Source organism: Bombus fervidus, chromosome 3 (assembly GCF_041682495.2).
Source record: "Bombus fervidus isolate BK054 chromosome 3, iyBomFerv1, whole genome shotgun sequence".
Lineage (NCBI taxonomy): Eukaryota > Metazoa > Arthropoda > Insecta > Hymenoptera > Apidae > Bombus > Bombus fervidus.
Genome location: NC_091519.1, coordinates 12,049,004 through 12,065,543, shown reverse-complemented (window position 1 = coordinate 12,065,543; position 16,540 = coordinate 12,049,004). Strand labels below are relative to the sequence as shown.

General features: G+C 27.4%; 2 protein-coding genes across 3 annotated transcripts; one reads left to right on the top strand and one right to left on the bottom strand.

Moving 5' to 3' along the window:
• Window positions 1–139: 139 nt before the first annotated feature.
• On the top strand, window positions 140–2,721 carry Rrp45 (exosome complex component Rrp45). 2 transcript variants are annotated; one of them, XM_072000719.1, is made up of 10 exons: window positions 143–299; window positions 511–634; window positions 697–791; window positions 990–1,212; window positions 1,407–1,624; window positions 1,705–1,932; window positions 2,013–2,146; window positions 2,249–2,331; window positions 2,412–2,535; window positions 2,625–2,721. In XM_072000719.1, exons 2-10 carry the CDS (start codon window positions 569–571, stop codon window positions 2,687–2,689), a joined length of 1,236 nt encoding a protein of 411 aa, XP_071856820.1. In that variant the 5' UTR covers window positions 143–299; window positions 511–568; the 3' UTR covers window positions 2,690–2,721. The 2 variants fall into 2 exon arrangements, with proteins under 2 accessions (XP_071856819.1, XP_071856820.1); XM_072000718.1 differs by having other exon boundaries at window positions 140–634.
• A 137-nt stretch (window positions 2,722–2,858) lies between these two features.
• Window positions 2,859–4,725, bottom strand: Sap30 (SIN3-associated polypeptide 30). Its single transcript, XM_072000724.1, has 3 exons — window positions 3,949–4,725; window positions 3,227–3,454; window positions 2,859–3,103 (listed from the first exon to the last, which is right to left on the bottom strand). The coding sequence occupies exons 1-3, from the start codon at window positions 4,117–4,119 to the stop codon at window positions 2,975–2,977; spliced, it is 528 nt and encodes a 175-aa protein (XP_071856825.1). The 5' UTR covers window positions 4,120–4,725; the 3' UTR covers window positions 2,859–2,974.
• Between the last annotated feature and the right edge of the window lie 11,815 nt (window positions 4,726–16,540).

The window sequence follows — 16,540 nt, the reverse complement described above, 5'->3', positions numbered from 1 at the left end:
AAATAAGTGTTGATAATTACATTCAATTTTTAAATATGTTTATAATAGATGGATATTTTCTGTGTATAAACATTTTGAAAATGAAGTATACTTTCTATAATTACTTTAAAAAAATCTATCACATGTAAATGGGTTTAATGTTTAGAGAAATTGGAATATAACTAACTTTTTAAAGTTCTCTTTTAATATTTTTCACGACTTAATAATAACATAAATTAATATCAACAAGCTTTTCAAAAGTATCCTGTTATCATAATCTTGATTCTAGAGCGACTACCTCGAAAATAGAATATCGAAATGCATGGATGTTAATCATATACAGTATCGATAGTAAAATGTAGTTTGCGATAGTATTTAAAAATATTTACTTATTTTTTATTTGCAACTATTAATGAAAGAAAAATTAATTTATATTACACGCACATTAATTAATCATATATATAGATTGACGATGATAAGATAGTAAAATATGAAACTTATATGATAAATATGTAATATCGTTGATTTAAGGTTATATTTTTGTTCAACATTTTACACGTGTTTGATGAATAAATAAATATTTTAAATCATGAAGGAAGTTCTGCTAACGAATTGTGAAAAGAACTTTGTAAATAAATCAGTGGAACAAGGCACAGTATGTATTTTTTTATATCTTACTGTATGTAAAAGTTTAAAATTGGTTAAAATGTGTTTTAGCGATTGGATGGCAGATGTTTATTTGAAGCACGACCTGCTAAAATTTATTTTGCATCCAATTGGGGTAGTTGTATGGTTTTGCTTGGTCGAACTAGGTAAGAAGAAACTCAATAATGTAATATTTACTTAAAAGTATTATAGATAATATTAATATAATTTATTTCTTTGAATGTAACAAATAAGAATATTTTTATATTTGTTATTATCAATAAATATTAGATACTTATAAATTTATGTATTTAATTTATATATAAAATGTTTTATGATATTGTAAAGTAATAATTTTATTATAGAGTTATAGCGCAAGTAACATGTGATATTCAACAACCTAAGACTTCTCGTCCTAATGAAGGGATGCTACATATAAATGTTGAACTTAATCCAATGGCTGCGCAGCATTTTGATGGTGGTAGACAATCTGAGATTTCAGTATTGATTAGCAGACAACTTGAGAAATGTTATCAAGATTCCAAATGTATAGATTTAGAATCTCTATGTATCATAGCTGATAAACAAGTAAGGAATATCGTCTTAAACATTGAACTTTTAATTATCTGAAATTAATCAAAATATTAGGAGTAATTGTAACAGGATATATAAGAGTTAACAGTTATATGACAAATGCTATACATATTTACATAAAATATTATTTTAATTACGTATTATATTTGGATATTAATATGACACGAGATATTTTTTAATTAATACAGGTGTGGAATTTAAGGGTTGATGTTAACGTTATTAATCATGATGGAAATTTAATTGATTGCGCTTCCATTGCAACATTAGCTGCTCTCTCACATTTCCATAGGCCTGATGTAACTTCAAATGGTGAAGATATTATAGTTCATCCATTTTCTGAAAAAGACCCTTTACCTTTAACATTATATCATTATCCAGTGTGTGTCTCTTTTATAACATTTGAAAGGTTAATTATTTAAATTGTGTAATTATTTTAAATAACCTGTGCCAAGTAATAAAATTTGTTATAAAATTATATCTTCTTAGTGGAACTACAGTTATGGATCCAACATATTTAGAAGAAAGAGTTGGTGTAGCTCAACTTACTCTTGGTATTAATTCGTATAGAGAACTTTGTAGTTTGCATTTTAATTATTTGACAAAAACTATGACTGTTGAAGACGTGATATCAGCAGTTTCTAATTATGCAACAAATTATGCTGTTCAATTAGTGCAACAAATAAAAGAAGCAGTAAAATATGATGTAGAGACAAGGTAAAACTTTCATTTTTTAGTTATTTTATCTCTTTTATTTCACATATTAGATTATTTTCATTTTATAAATAAATGTTTAGGTACAAGAAAGATAATCGCAATGTAAATCGTTTTAAAGAGTGCATAATGACAAAGAAATTGACAACTATGAGTAGTGAATGTATCAGTATTAAATTGCGTAAATGGGGTGAGATAGAAAAAATAGAATCTAATGGTAAATAATTCATTGATCATAACAATATAGTGTGAAAGCAATGATACTAAACAACCACCTATCATAGTCTTACATACATTTGTATTTACTTCTGTTTTTAAGTTGACATAGAGAAAGAGGAAGAAGATGAAAATTGTACGATTATAAAGCCTGGAGAAGGTACTGCTGAATTAATAACAAATACAGTAAATATCTATTCGCTTAAAAAGTTACATTACAATTTAATATGAATAATGTAATCAACATTTTAAAACTACTTACATAGGGTATGTCGTTTGGCGAAGGTGGACCTAATACATGGAATTCATCAGAATCCTCAGAAGAAGAAACAAACGATGTTGAAATTACTGCGGAGATAAAGAAAGAAAAAAATAAAACAGATAATATAGGTATTATATATAATTCATTTCTGGATGTATAATATATTTTTGCTAAATGATTTATAAATAATTAATCGAGCATTTATTAATTGTTTTAGAATTAAGTGGAGACAGTGAAGAAGAAGCTATCGAAATGTTAGAAATAAAGGATTTAATGCAATGAGTGAATAAATAACAAATTACAATTATATAAAAGTATAATTTAATCATTGTTTTATCTCATTATTATTAAATACTATTTTTTTCAAACGACAAAGAAAATAAAAATGAATGGTATAAATAAGCAATATTTTATTATATATTGTTATACTGTTATGTATTATATTTTTTTATACATAGCTCTTATAAAATACCTATACCTATTAACAAGTAAAAATCCATACATATATTTTTGATCTTACTAATAAAATGTTATTACAGTAACAAAACTCATGAAATGAGGCCTAGGCTATGTTGTATCATTACTTAAACCATTCTTTTGATCCAATTTGTTGGCATTAGTTTTTACTGTGTAAATGAAAAAACTTAATGCTTCTTTTTCAATTACAGGGATGGTCTTAAAATGCTTCATAAGAGTCTGGAAGGAAACAATATACTTCATTATAAATATTTTATATGAATTATTACAAGTACAATGAGTAGACATTCTCAAAAATAAAATAATTTTTTTTTAAAATATATATTTTTGTTTAATACATACATCAGCTAATTGAGCTTTATTTAAACCTGGACGTGTAGAAACTTTATAATGCCTTTTATATCGCCTTAGTGTACCGACTTGTAATTGGAAAAGATCAACTTCAGGGAGATCATTATCTGTTTCGCCTGAATCTTCTTCTGAATCCTTGCGTCTACGCTGTTGTTGTTGCTTAGATCTTGCACATTGTATCACTTGCTTATGATAGTCACAGATATATATGTGACGTGCCTAATGATAGATAAGATATATAATAACATGTTATTATCACTACTTTTTATATTTAAAAATTTTTCCTTAAATGAACTCTTTATAAAAAATTTAAAAAATACTAATAAAATATAAATACAAGATACAGTATTTATAAAAATATTGAAAATATTATTTTTTTACTTTTTAAATTGTATATATGACTTAGACTGCACATATTATTAGCACTTAAGAAAATTAACAGTAATATAGATGAATCATAACGTTTAATTATATAAATTTACTTCCAAGATTTGTACCAGCATGACATTGTAACATGCTCAATAACTTTAATCTTTCATAAAGAATCTTAAAAAGAAAACTAAAATAATGCTATTTTACAAAAATAATAACTAAATCTTTCATGAATGACACATAACATTCAAAATCATAGAAAAAAAAGAAATCTTAAAATAAACTTAAAAGAAAATGACAAGTATATGTATTGTAACATAATTAGTAGTTATTAATCTTACTATAGGATCCAGATTAAGTTTTAATCGTCGTTGAGTTACAGTTTTTTGAATACGTTTGCTATAAGAAGCGTTGCCAGCTGGCCGAGTGCATCGTTCACCCTCATCTACAAGGCAACAAATCTGATCAGCAGCTCCTCTGGAATCTTCTTCACCGGTACTGAATCCATTCATTTTTTTTTATTCTTAACATCAACTAAATCAGTATGAAGAGTATTTAGAACTTTAACAACCTCGAGATTTTTTGGTGTACGTGTTTTGCGTCAAAAAACGGCGTGTCTAAGAGTAAAATATACTCGGCGATGCCTATTTTTCACAGTCATAATTTCCCGTTCAATTTCATTTGTTATCGATAACTTTTCAAAGAAACGTATTCTTCAGTTGCCGGTGTAAAAAGAATTTTATTTAATGTAAAGATTCAAGCTCACAAATCGATAATTTAAATAGTAGAGTTTGCGTATTACGAAGACATCAATGTTAAACGATGTCGTATAATGTTTCACTTTCTTTCTCTCAAACAATTTAACATACGAATTATTTATATGTATCTGTTACTGCAAATACTTTGAAAATTTTGTTAGAAGACAAACATTTGACACCACTATTTCCTCACAATACGTCTATATTTCTATAAAATTCTTTAAAATCCTATGTTACAGCACTTCACCGCGTTTTATTATTTACACATCTACATTGATTCATATGATACTGCGTGAACTGAAGATACATATGTGTATACATGTATAATGTAAATATATAAATGGATATACATATCCATGAACGACATAGTTTAGCTTTAAGAAATTCCTATACAGCAAAAATCAATTCTACCAACTATAAATTTCGTCATTGACTCAAAATGAATAACTTTTAATTAATCATGTACATGTATATATTTCATAATCCGTATAGTATTTTGTCAATATTTTATATTTTGCATTGTTATTATTATTTCTTTTTTGTTTTGAATTCATTTAGCTTTTCTATCAAATTCATATTTACTAAAAGTATTTCCTAAAATAAGTCATACATTTATAGTCTGTGGGATAAAAGATAAAGATAACAAAAAGCAATATCTAATAAAAAAAATTATAAAGTTTTTGATTTGGAAAACTAGTTCCTTTTCTTTCACATGTTGCATGTTATATATATATATATATATATATATATACATGTATGTATGAATAAAGCTAATAAATATATCTATTATAAGATATTCTCTTTGCTATTCATATATGATTTATGTCATATTCACAATATAAAACATATTTTGTGAACAAGTTAATATATTTTTTGAAAAATTGTAATTGTTATAGAAAAGATATCAGTAGAATTTATATATATACTAAAATATAAATTACATGTAGCGTATAACTTCTAACTCTTTTGTATAATTTTATATTTTAAATTTGTAGTTTAATACATATTTGCAAAAATTTATTATAGTATTTCAATTCGTTTTTCACTGTAAATCCGTAAATGTATTATGGCTAATAAAAACGGATTTATAAATATTATATTTCATATAATACTAATAATTATAATATATGTAATACAAATGTTTATAAATAGCTATTTATTTATAATAAAAACTATGTGCAATTATTTTTTTATGTTAAAGATTATTATATATATGTATTTCAAAATATTTAATAAAACAACTATATCATTTATTTTTTATTACCTAAACATATTTATCTCCATAGTACAAAATAATTCATTAAATTAGAGAAAGATATTATATATATGTTTATACATATATACGACACATATATATGTGTCTATATATATATATATATATATATGCATGAATACTTTATGCATCATGTTGGCGGTACTGTAATTTGCGCCTTAACATTTAGCTTTCGGAATCTAACGCCATCTACAATAATAATAAATTCTAACCTTAATGATTTAAACTATTTATTTGTCTAAAGGTATTATTATTCTAGTCAAACATAACAAATACATTTTATTACTAAAAATACGTTTATTCAATAGGGTAGAAAACGATATTGTTTACTGTGAAGTGAATGATACCGTGTAGGCAGTTTTCCATGCATGATTTTTCGCGCCCTTTCCACCAGCAGACATTTTATTGGGGGGGCAAAAAGAAACGCTTCAAAACATAAAAGGTTGATGCTGATTGGCTTACTTTTTGCGGCTTATCTGAAATAAGCCAATAGTAATACAGATTTTCCCCATACACTTTCATATGCCGCACAAGTGGCGTGGGGTCGCGATATTCGAAGCTGAGAATCCTTTTAGCTGTAGAGGACCGTTCAGGTAAGAAAAATCCAAATATTTTTCTTTTTGAGTGTTGACAGATTTTGGCGACCAACAATTGATCAATAGGCTATCATCATAGTATGATAAGCGTAATACGAGCTATTATTTAGTGAAGTGCTACTGTGCTGCGTACTGTGCATATACCTTTTATTTCTACACAGCCGTCATAGCAAATGGCTGCCCAGAGATGTGTTTAGCAGGAAGGTTCTCGTATACTTTGTTATCATTATGTATAAATACGTGAAGGAATTTCATGTGACAGTTTTCACTGTCGTGAAAACGTAGATATTCTAGATTCATAATGTAAAATGTCGGCGTGGCCTGTGTCACGAGTGTTTCGTCATAAATCATCCGTCAAGGCTATAGCCCGCGTACGATCAGTCTCTGTTTGGCTACTTGCGCCATGCATTGGCATATATGGGATCTTGTACTATAGTACTCGTCATAGTTTTATAACGATTAATTTCCCGTTTAATCTTTAAATTATGGCGGTGATCGCGATGCAATTGGAAAATGTGTAAAAAATGAGAGGGACTTTTAGTCATTAGTTTGTTATCCATAACGTGGTTTATAATATATTATATTGCTTTTGATTTCCCGCTCATATCCAATTCTCTAGTCTATTAAAATTATATGTGCATGATCGACAATGACATATTTACGTTCTATTTTATTCACTTTTATAGAGTAATATGAATGTAGTTGAGTTAACGAAAATCATTTTTACGATTTGTGTTAAACAAATCAATGAATAGTAAAACGAGAAAGAACGAGCGTTATGCACAGTATGTTTACACGTAAGCGTCTCTTAAGCGTCTGTTTTTACTGTCTGCGCCATATCATCAACGAAACGTACTATACAAGGCGCCAAAATAATTTTTACTTTCTTTCTTTGGCTGTTATTGCATTTTTACATTCAGCATATAATATTTTTGGTCAGTTCCTAAAATTTGTCGACGTTATTTTTCTTTTATAGGTCTAATATAAATAAAACACCAGATCATTTTATATTGAAATATGTGGTTGATTATATATAAAATGGTGGGAATATAATCAATGTACGGAAGACATGTTTGCAATACGCAAACGTCACTGTACTTGTTGTGTGTGCGTAATATGAGCTTACATGTAGTCCGGTAGAGATGTATACGTGATATTATACTTATTCGTCTCTTTTGCTTATACTCACAACACGTTATCAAATCACAACTTTTTTTTCTTAAAGATATATATTTTTTACATGCATTAATATGTGCTCTTGGATACTACAATTATTGTTTATTGGATTGGAATGTCTGGAATTTCTACAATAATAATATTACTAATTCTTCAATACTATATGTCATATCTATATTTACACACCTGATAGAAAATTATCAATGACTCACCTATTTATATAAAAATAATTAAAAAATTTTTATTAGATATTTAATCTTTTAATTTTAATTGTATTTATTTGATTTGTTGAAACCAATATAAATAATTTGCATCTAATTTATATACAAAATTTTCAAATTATGAAGTATTTAAATTGTAAGAAAATGTCTATATTTTAAGTACATTTTTTGAACATTTTCTTAATGTATGATACAACCATTCTGACTTTTTTTTTTTTATCAAAGTTCTAATATGAAATGCATTGATAATTTCATCGGACCATAATCGTTCTCTCTATACTCCAAACGATGAACCGGAGATAAGATTTTGATTTATAAATCGTGCTTGTTTAGTACACAAAATATTTTCGATGCTGTTTGATATTAAATTATTGAACTATTTTATAGATTTAATTTGAACATCTTTTTTCTCTTTTAAATCATTTTGTGCAATAATTACTGTATGTATATTACCACCATATTCAAAAACATAAAATAAGATCCAACAAATTAGAAAACATTTATTGAATATTTAATACTATACTAAATATGCAATTAATTGCAATTTTTTGCATATTTTTGAAATTAATGTTACACTATCCAAAAAACGCGATAAATTTGCTTATACAAAATGCACCTGACACATGGCATGTAATGTTATGAAATCAGGAGTAAACCAGTTATTCGATTTTATGTATATTCGACGTAGTCATATTATACGTAGATACTGTGGACAGTATAATATTACCACCATCCACATAAATCATCATCTTTTATAATACGGATACATTTATTATTGAGCCAGTATTAAAGAATACTAATGGATCAATGTCGGGACAATGTGAAAACTAATTATGAGTAGATTATACTGTGTACTATGTTCTCAATATAGCTCGTATTTATTCGTATTACAAAAAGGTATAGGACATCAATTGTTCGATATAGTCTTTAGTCATTTGCTTAAAAAGGTATCAAGAAAAAACGAAAAGGATAAACTAAACATGTTAGTGCACATAATTTTATGAGTTGTTAATTAATAGAAACTTAAAAGAAAAAAACATAACTTGCATTCCTGATAGCAATTTTTTATCTGTATTGATTAAAAAAAGAGAATTTATATGAATATAAAAATGAAGTTGAGAAAGTTTCAATACTATAATTAAACATAATATAAGCTGCAACCACAAAAAGTAATTGAATATTTCAGTAATTGATACAAATATATATATATCGATATATTGATATAAATTATTATATTAATGTCATTAATTTATATTATTAATAATTTTTTTTAATAAACATATATATACATATCTAGACAGTATGTTTCTAGACATTCACAAAATTGTTTTTTAGAAATTAAGAATAAGTTTAAAATATATTTTCATTGATCTTCAGAGTTCAGAGTTTTCCATAACGTTCTTCAGTAGTTATTTAATATTATATAATTCGTTTATTTATTAATTATAACGTTGCTACAATCACGTTTCTGATAAATGACGTTAGAGAATTATCTTATATCATTATTTAAGATGGATAGTGTTTTTAGATCAAATTAGATAGCATAAAAAAAAGCATTATTCAGTTTATTTTTAGGATTCTATTATGAAATAAGAAATAGTGAAAATTATTACTTTACTATATATGACAGTTTGATTTTATATATTTAATTTTATCGTTGTTATTCTATTATTTTCTTACACTTATACAATGTCTGTGTGATATAAAGTATTACTCCGCGACAGGGTATCTCTACATGTTACGTGTATTAATAATCGATTATCGAGTATCAACATTTAACCAATGTTTATATGCTATAAAACTTCTGTGTGGCTGCTATTTATACCCTGCTTACGTGGTTAAAGTTATATAAATTTTACATAAAATTTTGTGCAAAACAAAGTGTTATCAAATTAAACAGTTATGTTATATGTTGTATGAGAGTAAAAATAAAAACAAAGTATAAACACTAAAGAATTTACATGATCAGTAAGGTAATAGCATGATTTTGAATTTAAAAATAGATTTTAGAGGAGTAGTAATAGCAGTAGGACATAGAGCTTTGGACGAATTTATTTAATTATAACGAATAAAAAACTTAATTTACGAGCGCTTTGTAAATGAAATATTGTTATCTTTTGTTTTCCGTTTACATTTATGTAGGTGTATTTTAATAATATGTGTTATTTATTTCAAAAACTTACAATACAACGTACATGATTATATACATTTCACTTTACAATTAGAAATTTTACCTATATAATATTTATAGTCTTGCATTTTTCGGAAGAGCAGATAATTTTTCATGTTTGGAAGAGTCAAAGATATTCGAGTCTAATCAATTGTATAAAAATGTTCTAAACAGATAAGAAACTTTTATTCTACATGTATTCCTATGACGTCATACAAATCTTTATCTTGAAAAGGTTAATCCTTTCATTTGAATGGGAGTATCTTATATAAAAACTAGTAAGACATAATTTTCAATTCCTAGATATGAACTTTTAAAATAATTCTATATACTGCAATCAGAAATTATAACATATTTTGTTTATTTGTGTAATGTTCAAGAACAAATATTTAGAACAAATAAAAATATAGGGAAGGTTCATTTTATTATTTCTTTTTTTAACGAGCCGATAAATTTTACGTACTTCATGTCAATAAATTTTGCTGTTTCGAAACACACTATCTTTGCTACATCGTAATTATTATACTGCTATAAGACATACTTTCATATTCTCGTGGACCATTGACCCACATAAGAGTTCCTGATACTTCCTAATTGATGGTGTACATCTGTTCGAAGATTGTAGTTTTAAAGTAACTTAATATTTTAACCGTTCCGGAGCATTATCATTCTGCAATAAAAAATTTTTAACAGAAAAATCAATTACTCGTTGATAATATTTTATATGTTTTCATAGTCGTTTGTATTTAAAAATATTTTTAATGAAACCACTTACTACATCAATAACTTGAATTATATATAATTCACTATTTAATTTTCTAATATAGAAGAGTAGTTGTGTCATAGAGATAGTTAACACAATAATTTAGAATTATACAATTGATTATTACATTATATACAGTATGATTTCACAGAAATATGAATGATAAAATTCTAATAATAAAGATGTTGATTTGTTAATTTTGAAAGAAAATTATCTATCTCCAGAGAAGAATTTTTTATCGAAGTTATATTTATTTTCGAACAAATACTATACATAGGAATATGTAGGTATTTGTTTACAGCTTCTTTTTTACACCGATTTCGCATTTTTCTGGTTACCTGCTTGACCAGTTTTTATTTAGGCAATTCCAATGTATTATTGGAGCCAGGTATGCGAAGGTAGAAAAATGTTTACGGTAATTGCTAGAACTAATTGAACCTTATCTCTATATCGTCAAAACGTTTACCTGCTGATGAACAGCATCGAAATAAATTTTCTCGTATAATTATCTATTCCAAAAATATTTATTAATTATGCATTAATATTTATTTATTATTATTCACAGAAAATGTACATCTCACTCTACTTATAAATCAAACCAAGTTAAAATAAAAATTATTATAGTCAGAACTAAATATACTGAAATATTATTCTAAATAATGCTTCATAGAATTTTACTTACAACAGTTTTAATTAAGTAATTAGGAATTAAATACAGATATCTTTAATTCGTATATCATATTTCTCAGTCATTTTCTTTATTAAGTTAATGATGTACTTCATTATTAACATTGAAGTATTTTAGATTTTCCAATAATAGTTTTATATTTACAAAGATCTTATTTTGATTAGTAGTATTTCATATTCATATGAATACGTATGATAACAGAGTTGAATATGTATTGATTAAAATCATAGCAAGAAAAATTATACTTGTGTAATACGATATATTGAATTACTGCAATCGTTGGGTATGATTTGATTGAAAATTTAATATATACGATACATACAATTTCGAAAAACATGATTTCTGAAAATTGTTGCATTTACAGGTATTATTATTATTATTACGAATACAATCGAAATTTAAGTAATAATGATTAACATTTAAAAATTATGTGAACTATGTGGAGTGATATTTTTTAGAAATTGTGGGAAATTATTATGTAACTTATTAAGAATTACGCCAAATATAAAATTGCACACGTTATCCCATAATATATAGGATGTTTAATTGAACTCGACTATTAAAAGTTACTCGTAAGTCGTTTGTTGTATAAGAAAATGTTTCACATAAAAATTGAAAGAAACATGATTTGATATTATATACATGGTTCTTTTATACGTGAACGTGCAGAGGATATATGTTTGGAAATGTATGATTTTTTAATATATTAGTCGATGCAACTCATAATTTCTTACAAACAGATATTGAACTATTTGTACTAAATATCTATTAGTTCAAGAGATATAATTCTACTTCAATATTGCGATATGGTATTCAATTTTGAAAAAAAAAACTTTAGATAACACGTAATCAATGAATATAATTAAATTTCAACTAATTATTGATTGGATAATGTGGATATACTAAAGTTCCACCGAGATTACTAGAATAAATATTTTTTTGACACTATCAAATTTTTTATAACGTTGTTTGAGAAATGAAGGTTGTAAGAAATAATATATACTACTTTTAACGACTTGAAGCAGATTTTTTCGACAGGTCAACAGATTTTTAAAGAAGTACTAAACAGGATTGTTGCTATCGCTAAGTCATTTTAAACGCCAATAAATCTCTGAATTCAAGTTAAAAATCGTACTTCTGAATATTAATTTTAAGAAAGTAAACGTTGTACTATAAGGATAACTTCACAAGATTGAAATCAAAATATCTGCTGAACTAATTATTTTTAAATATAAGTAGCTTAATCTTATTTAGAGGGAATGGCGAGATAGATAGCATGGATCAATAGATTAAAGAATATTTACATGATTCTATTCCAATTAAACTTTGTTTCTTAATGTCCTCTATATGTTCATTTACAAAAATACTAATAACATCAAATTATTTCCGAAACCATTTAATTTTTGTTTAAAACATTTTTTTTATATATAATACACGATTTCATGAATAATTTGAAGTGGTTGAGTTAGGTGACGACTCACCCTATATAATATACGATGCAACTTCAATACTTCTATACTTTATTTACGAATTAGATTGTATTTATGACTTCTTCTAGGCTCACAATTAGTAAACTCGTTAAGTAGAAAATAAAATTTTTTTGGGTAAGAGTTTTGGGTAAAAGATATTTAAAAAATATTATTTCATTTGCTATATAAAAAGTTCATATTATATTATATATATTTTGAAATGTTCCATACTATCTAATGTTACGTGAATATCTCGAAGATAAACATCTAAAAGTATGAAATTAACTTTAGCTGAAGAGCATAACATAGTATTGTTGCATAACTATTTTGAAATGTTTTCTCTGTATTGCCACCGTCTGTAAACCTTCGTGATTTAAAAAATATGTATATATATAATTTTTAAATTATTTAAATATTGTAATCACGAAATACTGTGTAGATATTATAGAAAGCATATAATTGATAGTAATATTTTATAGAATTAATATTATATTTTTTTCACTTGTTAACTTTTAACTTTTAAAACTAACTTTAACTTTTTAAACAATTCTTTTTACAATTTATAACGTTAGGGATTTAGGTCCCTGCGTAAAAATATTCCACTTGAATTATAACGAAACGCAAGAGCAGTTTCAAATATAGGAATAATAAAATTGAAAGTGATCTTGCGTAATACTGACAGGCACGTTCAACGTTATATATGTACGTGTAGCTCGCAATTACCATTTATTCGATGTCAAGAAAAAACAGGAGAACGTTATACAGACATATGTGCATAAATTCGCTTATATGTATGAGAAAACATATACATTTACGCGAAAAAGGATATTAAGTATTTCACATTGTTTCTTTATACTTATACAGGTGCATCGAATAAATGCAAATATAACACTCTTAAATGTACATGGTATGAAGTATGTACGTATATACATACACGCGTTTGGCATTGGTCCATAATAGATATATCATGTTCCTTTTCTTACGCCGTACATTAAAATTTCGCATTGTATGCTTAAAAGTCGTGACATACACGAATAAACGTAAAAATGCTTTCAACAGAATGACATAATTTTTATCGACAGAATTGGTCAACAAGTAGTATCAAAATAGCAAGATCATTTTACTTGTGTTCTAAATTTTTGACGAACTTGTCAAATTTAAAGCAACGAAAAGAATAGAGATGGGATGTATTTTTAATTTTAGTTAGTCACTTGTTAACTTTACGTTTTATTTTTTGTTTGGGGAGCGGACATTTATATACAATGATTTAATTTAATCATTTCAGTTAATTTAGCTTAAGATATATTTAAGAGATATTACTATTAATATTCCATTATTATAAATATTAATATTCTAGTATTTACATATTTTGTACATTTATATAAATTATATTGATGAGAATGCATGATTATTTATATTTATTATTACCTACAATTTAAATATGTAAAAAAATTCAAAATTAGCCTGCTTTAGCTCTTATTTATTAGTTTTTTAATTTTATTTAAAACATGGATGCATATCATTTTTTGATAAAATTATTACATGTATTGTAGGTGCATGTTTTGAAAATTATGTATTGAAAACTTTAATTTGGAATCTTAAAGAAAAAATTGGACATCCTCCGATATAAGATATTCTATCTTTTATTGAAAGTTTTTCATTGACAACTATTATAATCTTTTTTATTTTAGTTCCAATCATTACTTATAGGTCTACACATATTTTGGTAGCTACTTAAACTGAAATACTAATGTGAACTCAGTGAATTACACATGTTTATTTGTATGTATATACGTGGAATGTGTACATCTGTTTTCATAATTCTCAGATATATATACTTCTCTTATTTTACTTCTACTTTAAAAGATATTGTAGTCCCAAATAGATTAACAATTTTATATATGTATTTACTATTCTTTACATTTTCTTGAAATCACCGAAAAATCTTTTTCATAAATTTTCTTAAATTTATCATTAAAGTTACATAAAGCGCATTTTTCAGGATCTATATAAATTCGTAAAATCTACTACTATTTTCTAATTTCGACGTTTTGTCGTAAAATTATTCGGTTACTTTTTCACACTGACGGAATCGAGAGAGATCGGTTCGTTTCGGACGGAATCGGCTCGCTTCGCTCGAACGAACATCGCGGTACCAACACGAGTCGAGAATTTGAAGCCAGGACTCTCGTTGCCTGCTGTGCCTTTTCTCTTTCATCGTATGTTTCTTTTTCCCTCTCTCTTTCTCCTTCCTTTCGTCATCAGTACCTCTCTTTTTCTTGCCATTCCACCATTTCCCTTGTTCACCGTGCCCCTTCTTGCATTCGTTCGTTCGTTCGTTCGTTACGTTGCCTAGCCCTGGGAATGCGCGGTCTCTCTTTCTCTCTGTTTCTCCAACACGCCTGTTTGCTCGCTCGCTCCTTCGGTTTCTCTCTCTCGTTCCATCTCTGTTTCACTTGCTCATGCGTCTTATTGACCCGGACCCGGTTCTCTTCTCCTCTCTCTCTCTCTCGATTTGCCGGGTTACCTCCGACTCACCCGCCTCTTGATTGGGGGTTGAGTGGGAAGAAAGGAAGCCCGACGTACAAATCCTATGATATACATTTTCATTTTGTCTTGTCTGTGCGCAATTTTAAAAAATCGGAATTCCAAAAGCTTGCGCAATTTCACGTTGCTCCTTACGCGTTAGAAATTTCTCGTGAAGGTTCAGGTTCGCCGTTTAACAACGTTGCACGGCGATCGTTCCCACGATACGTTTCCATATTAATAGATTTGATCTTTCTTCTGATAACAGCTAGAAATTACGGGGTATGCGTTGGCTATGGGGTACGAGTTTATAGAGTACATATATGCTAGGAATTACATTCCATATGTGGCATGACAGTTTGTGTTCCGTTTGAATAAGTTCAGTATATATGTAAAACGTTGTAACCATACTTTTTAAAATGCTATTCCGAACAATGAAAGGAGGATAATTAACGCACTGAAAGATTTACTTATTATCGTAATTATTAAAAGTTAATTATGTTTCTATAGAAACATGTTAGGAGTAATATTTATTATATTTTATCTTACGAAGACAAACGAGAAAGTATACATGTTTAAACTTTTTAATTTTCGACCGGATTTTCAGAAATATGTATAATTTTTAAATTCGGTACATTTTATAAAACTTAACGAATTTGTAGTAGAAAATGTACAACTTAACATTGATTTATTAAACAACGAGGGTGCTTCGATATTAATAAACCATTACATTCATATACATGTAATATGCATATTTCATGTCTTTAAAGAGATGGATATACTAAAGGAAAGCATAATCTCGTTAAATCTAAAAAAAGTTGTAAAAGATGTTCCGTGTTTTGTTTTCGTGGAAATTTTAAAAAGTTCTTCCGTATCGACTGACAAGTGACACGAAGTGAGAGTTCTTCGGTCGGTAAAGCCGACTTGACACGCAGGAAAAAGGGTGCGCGAAAAGCAGGAAGTACCAATGTGGAGCAAATTCCAGTGACCGTAGCAGTGTAACGAAACTAAGAAGGGTAAAAAAAGGCGCGAGAAGAAAGAGCGCACGGCGACAAGTCAGAGTTGGTGTGTCTTCCTCTCCCTTTCGCTCTCTTTCTCTGCCTAAAAGTTGACCTCGAGTTTCAAGGGTAGAGAAGGGTTTGCAGTCGTTTGCCCCTCTACCTTACCGGGGACTACGAGCCATGGCTCTCGAATTCTCTACGAACGGAAGAGAGAAAGCGACGTTGCCTCGATGTCAGTAGTGGTAGACTCCCGCCATCCCCACCACTGCTGAAATGTAGTTCGATTGGTCGG

Bases quoted from the DNA above. Each gene is read 5' to 3' on its own strand.
- Rrp45 (XM_072000718.1), top strand. From the start codon at position 569: ATGAAGGAAGTTCTGCTAACGAATTGTGAAAAGAACTTTGTAAATAAA. The intron at 792-989 runs GTAAGAAGAAAC...ATTTTATTATAG, and splicing joins GTTTTGCTTGGTCGAACTAG to AGTTATAGCGCAAGTAACAT. The intron at 2,147-2,248 runs GTAAATAATTCA...TCTGTTTTTAAG, and splicing joins AGAAAAAATAGAATCTAATG to TTGACATAGAGAAAGAGGAA.
- Sap30 (XM_072000724.1), bottom strand. From the start codon at position 4,119: ATGAATGGATTCAGTACCGGTGAAGAAGATTCCAGAGGAGCTGCTGAT. The intron at 3,455-3,948 runs GTAAGATTAATA...ATCTATCATTAG, and splicing joins AACTTAATCTGGATCCTATA to GCACGTCACATATATATCTG. The intron at 3,104-3,226 runs GTATGTATTAAA...GTTTCCTTCCAG, and splicing joins ATAAAGCTCAATTAGCTGAT to ACTCTTATGAAGCATTTTAA.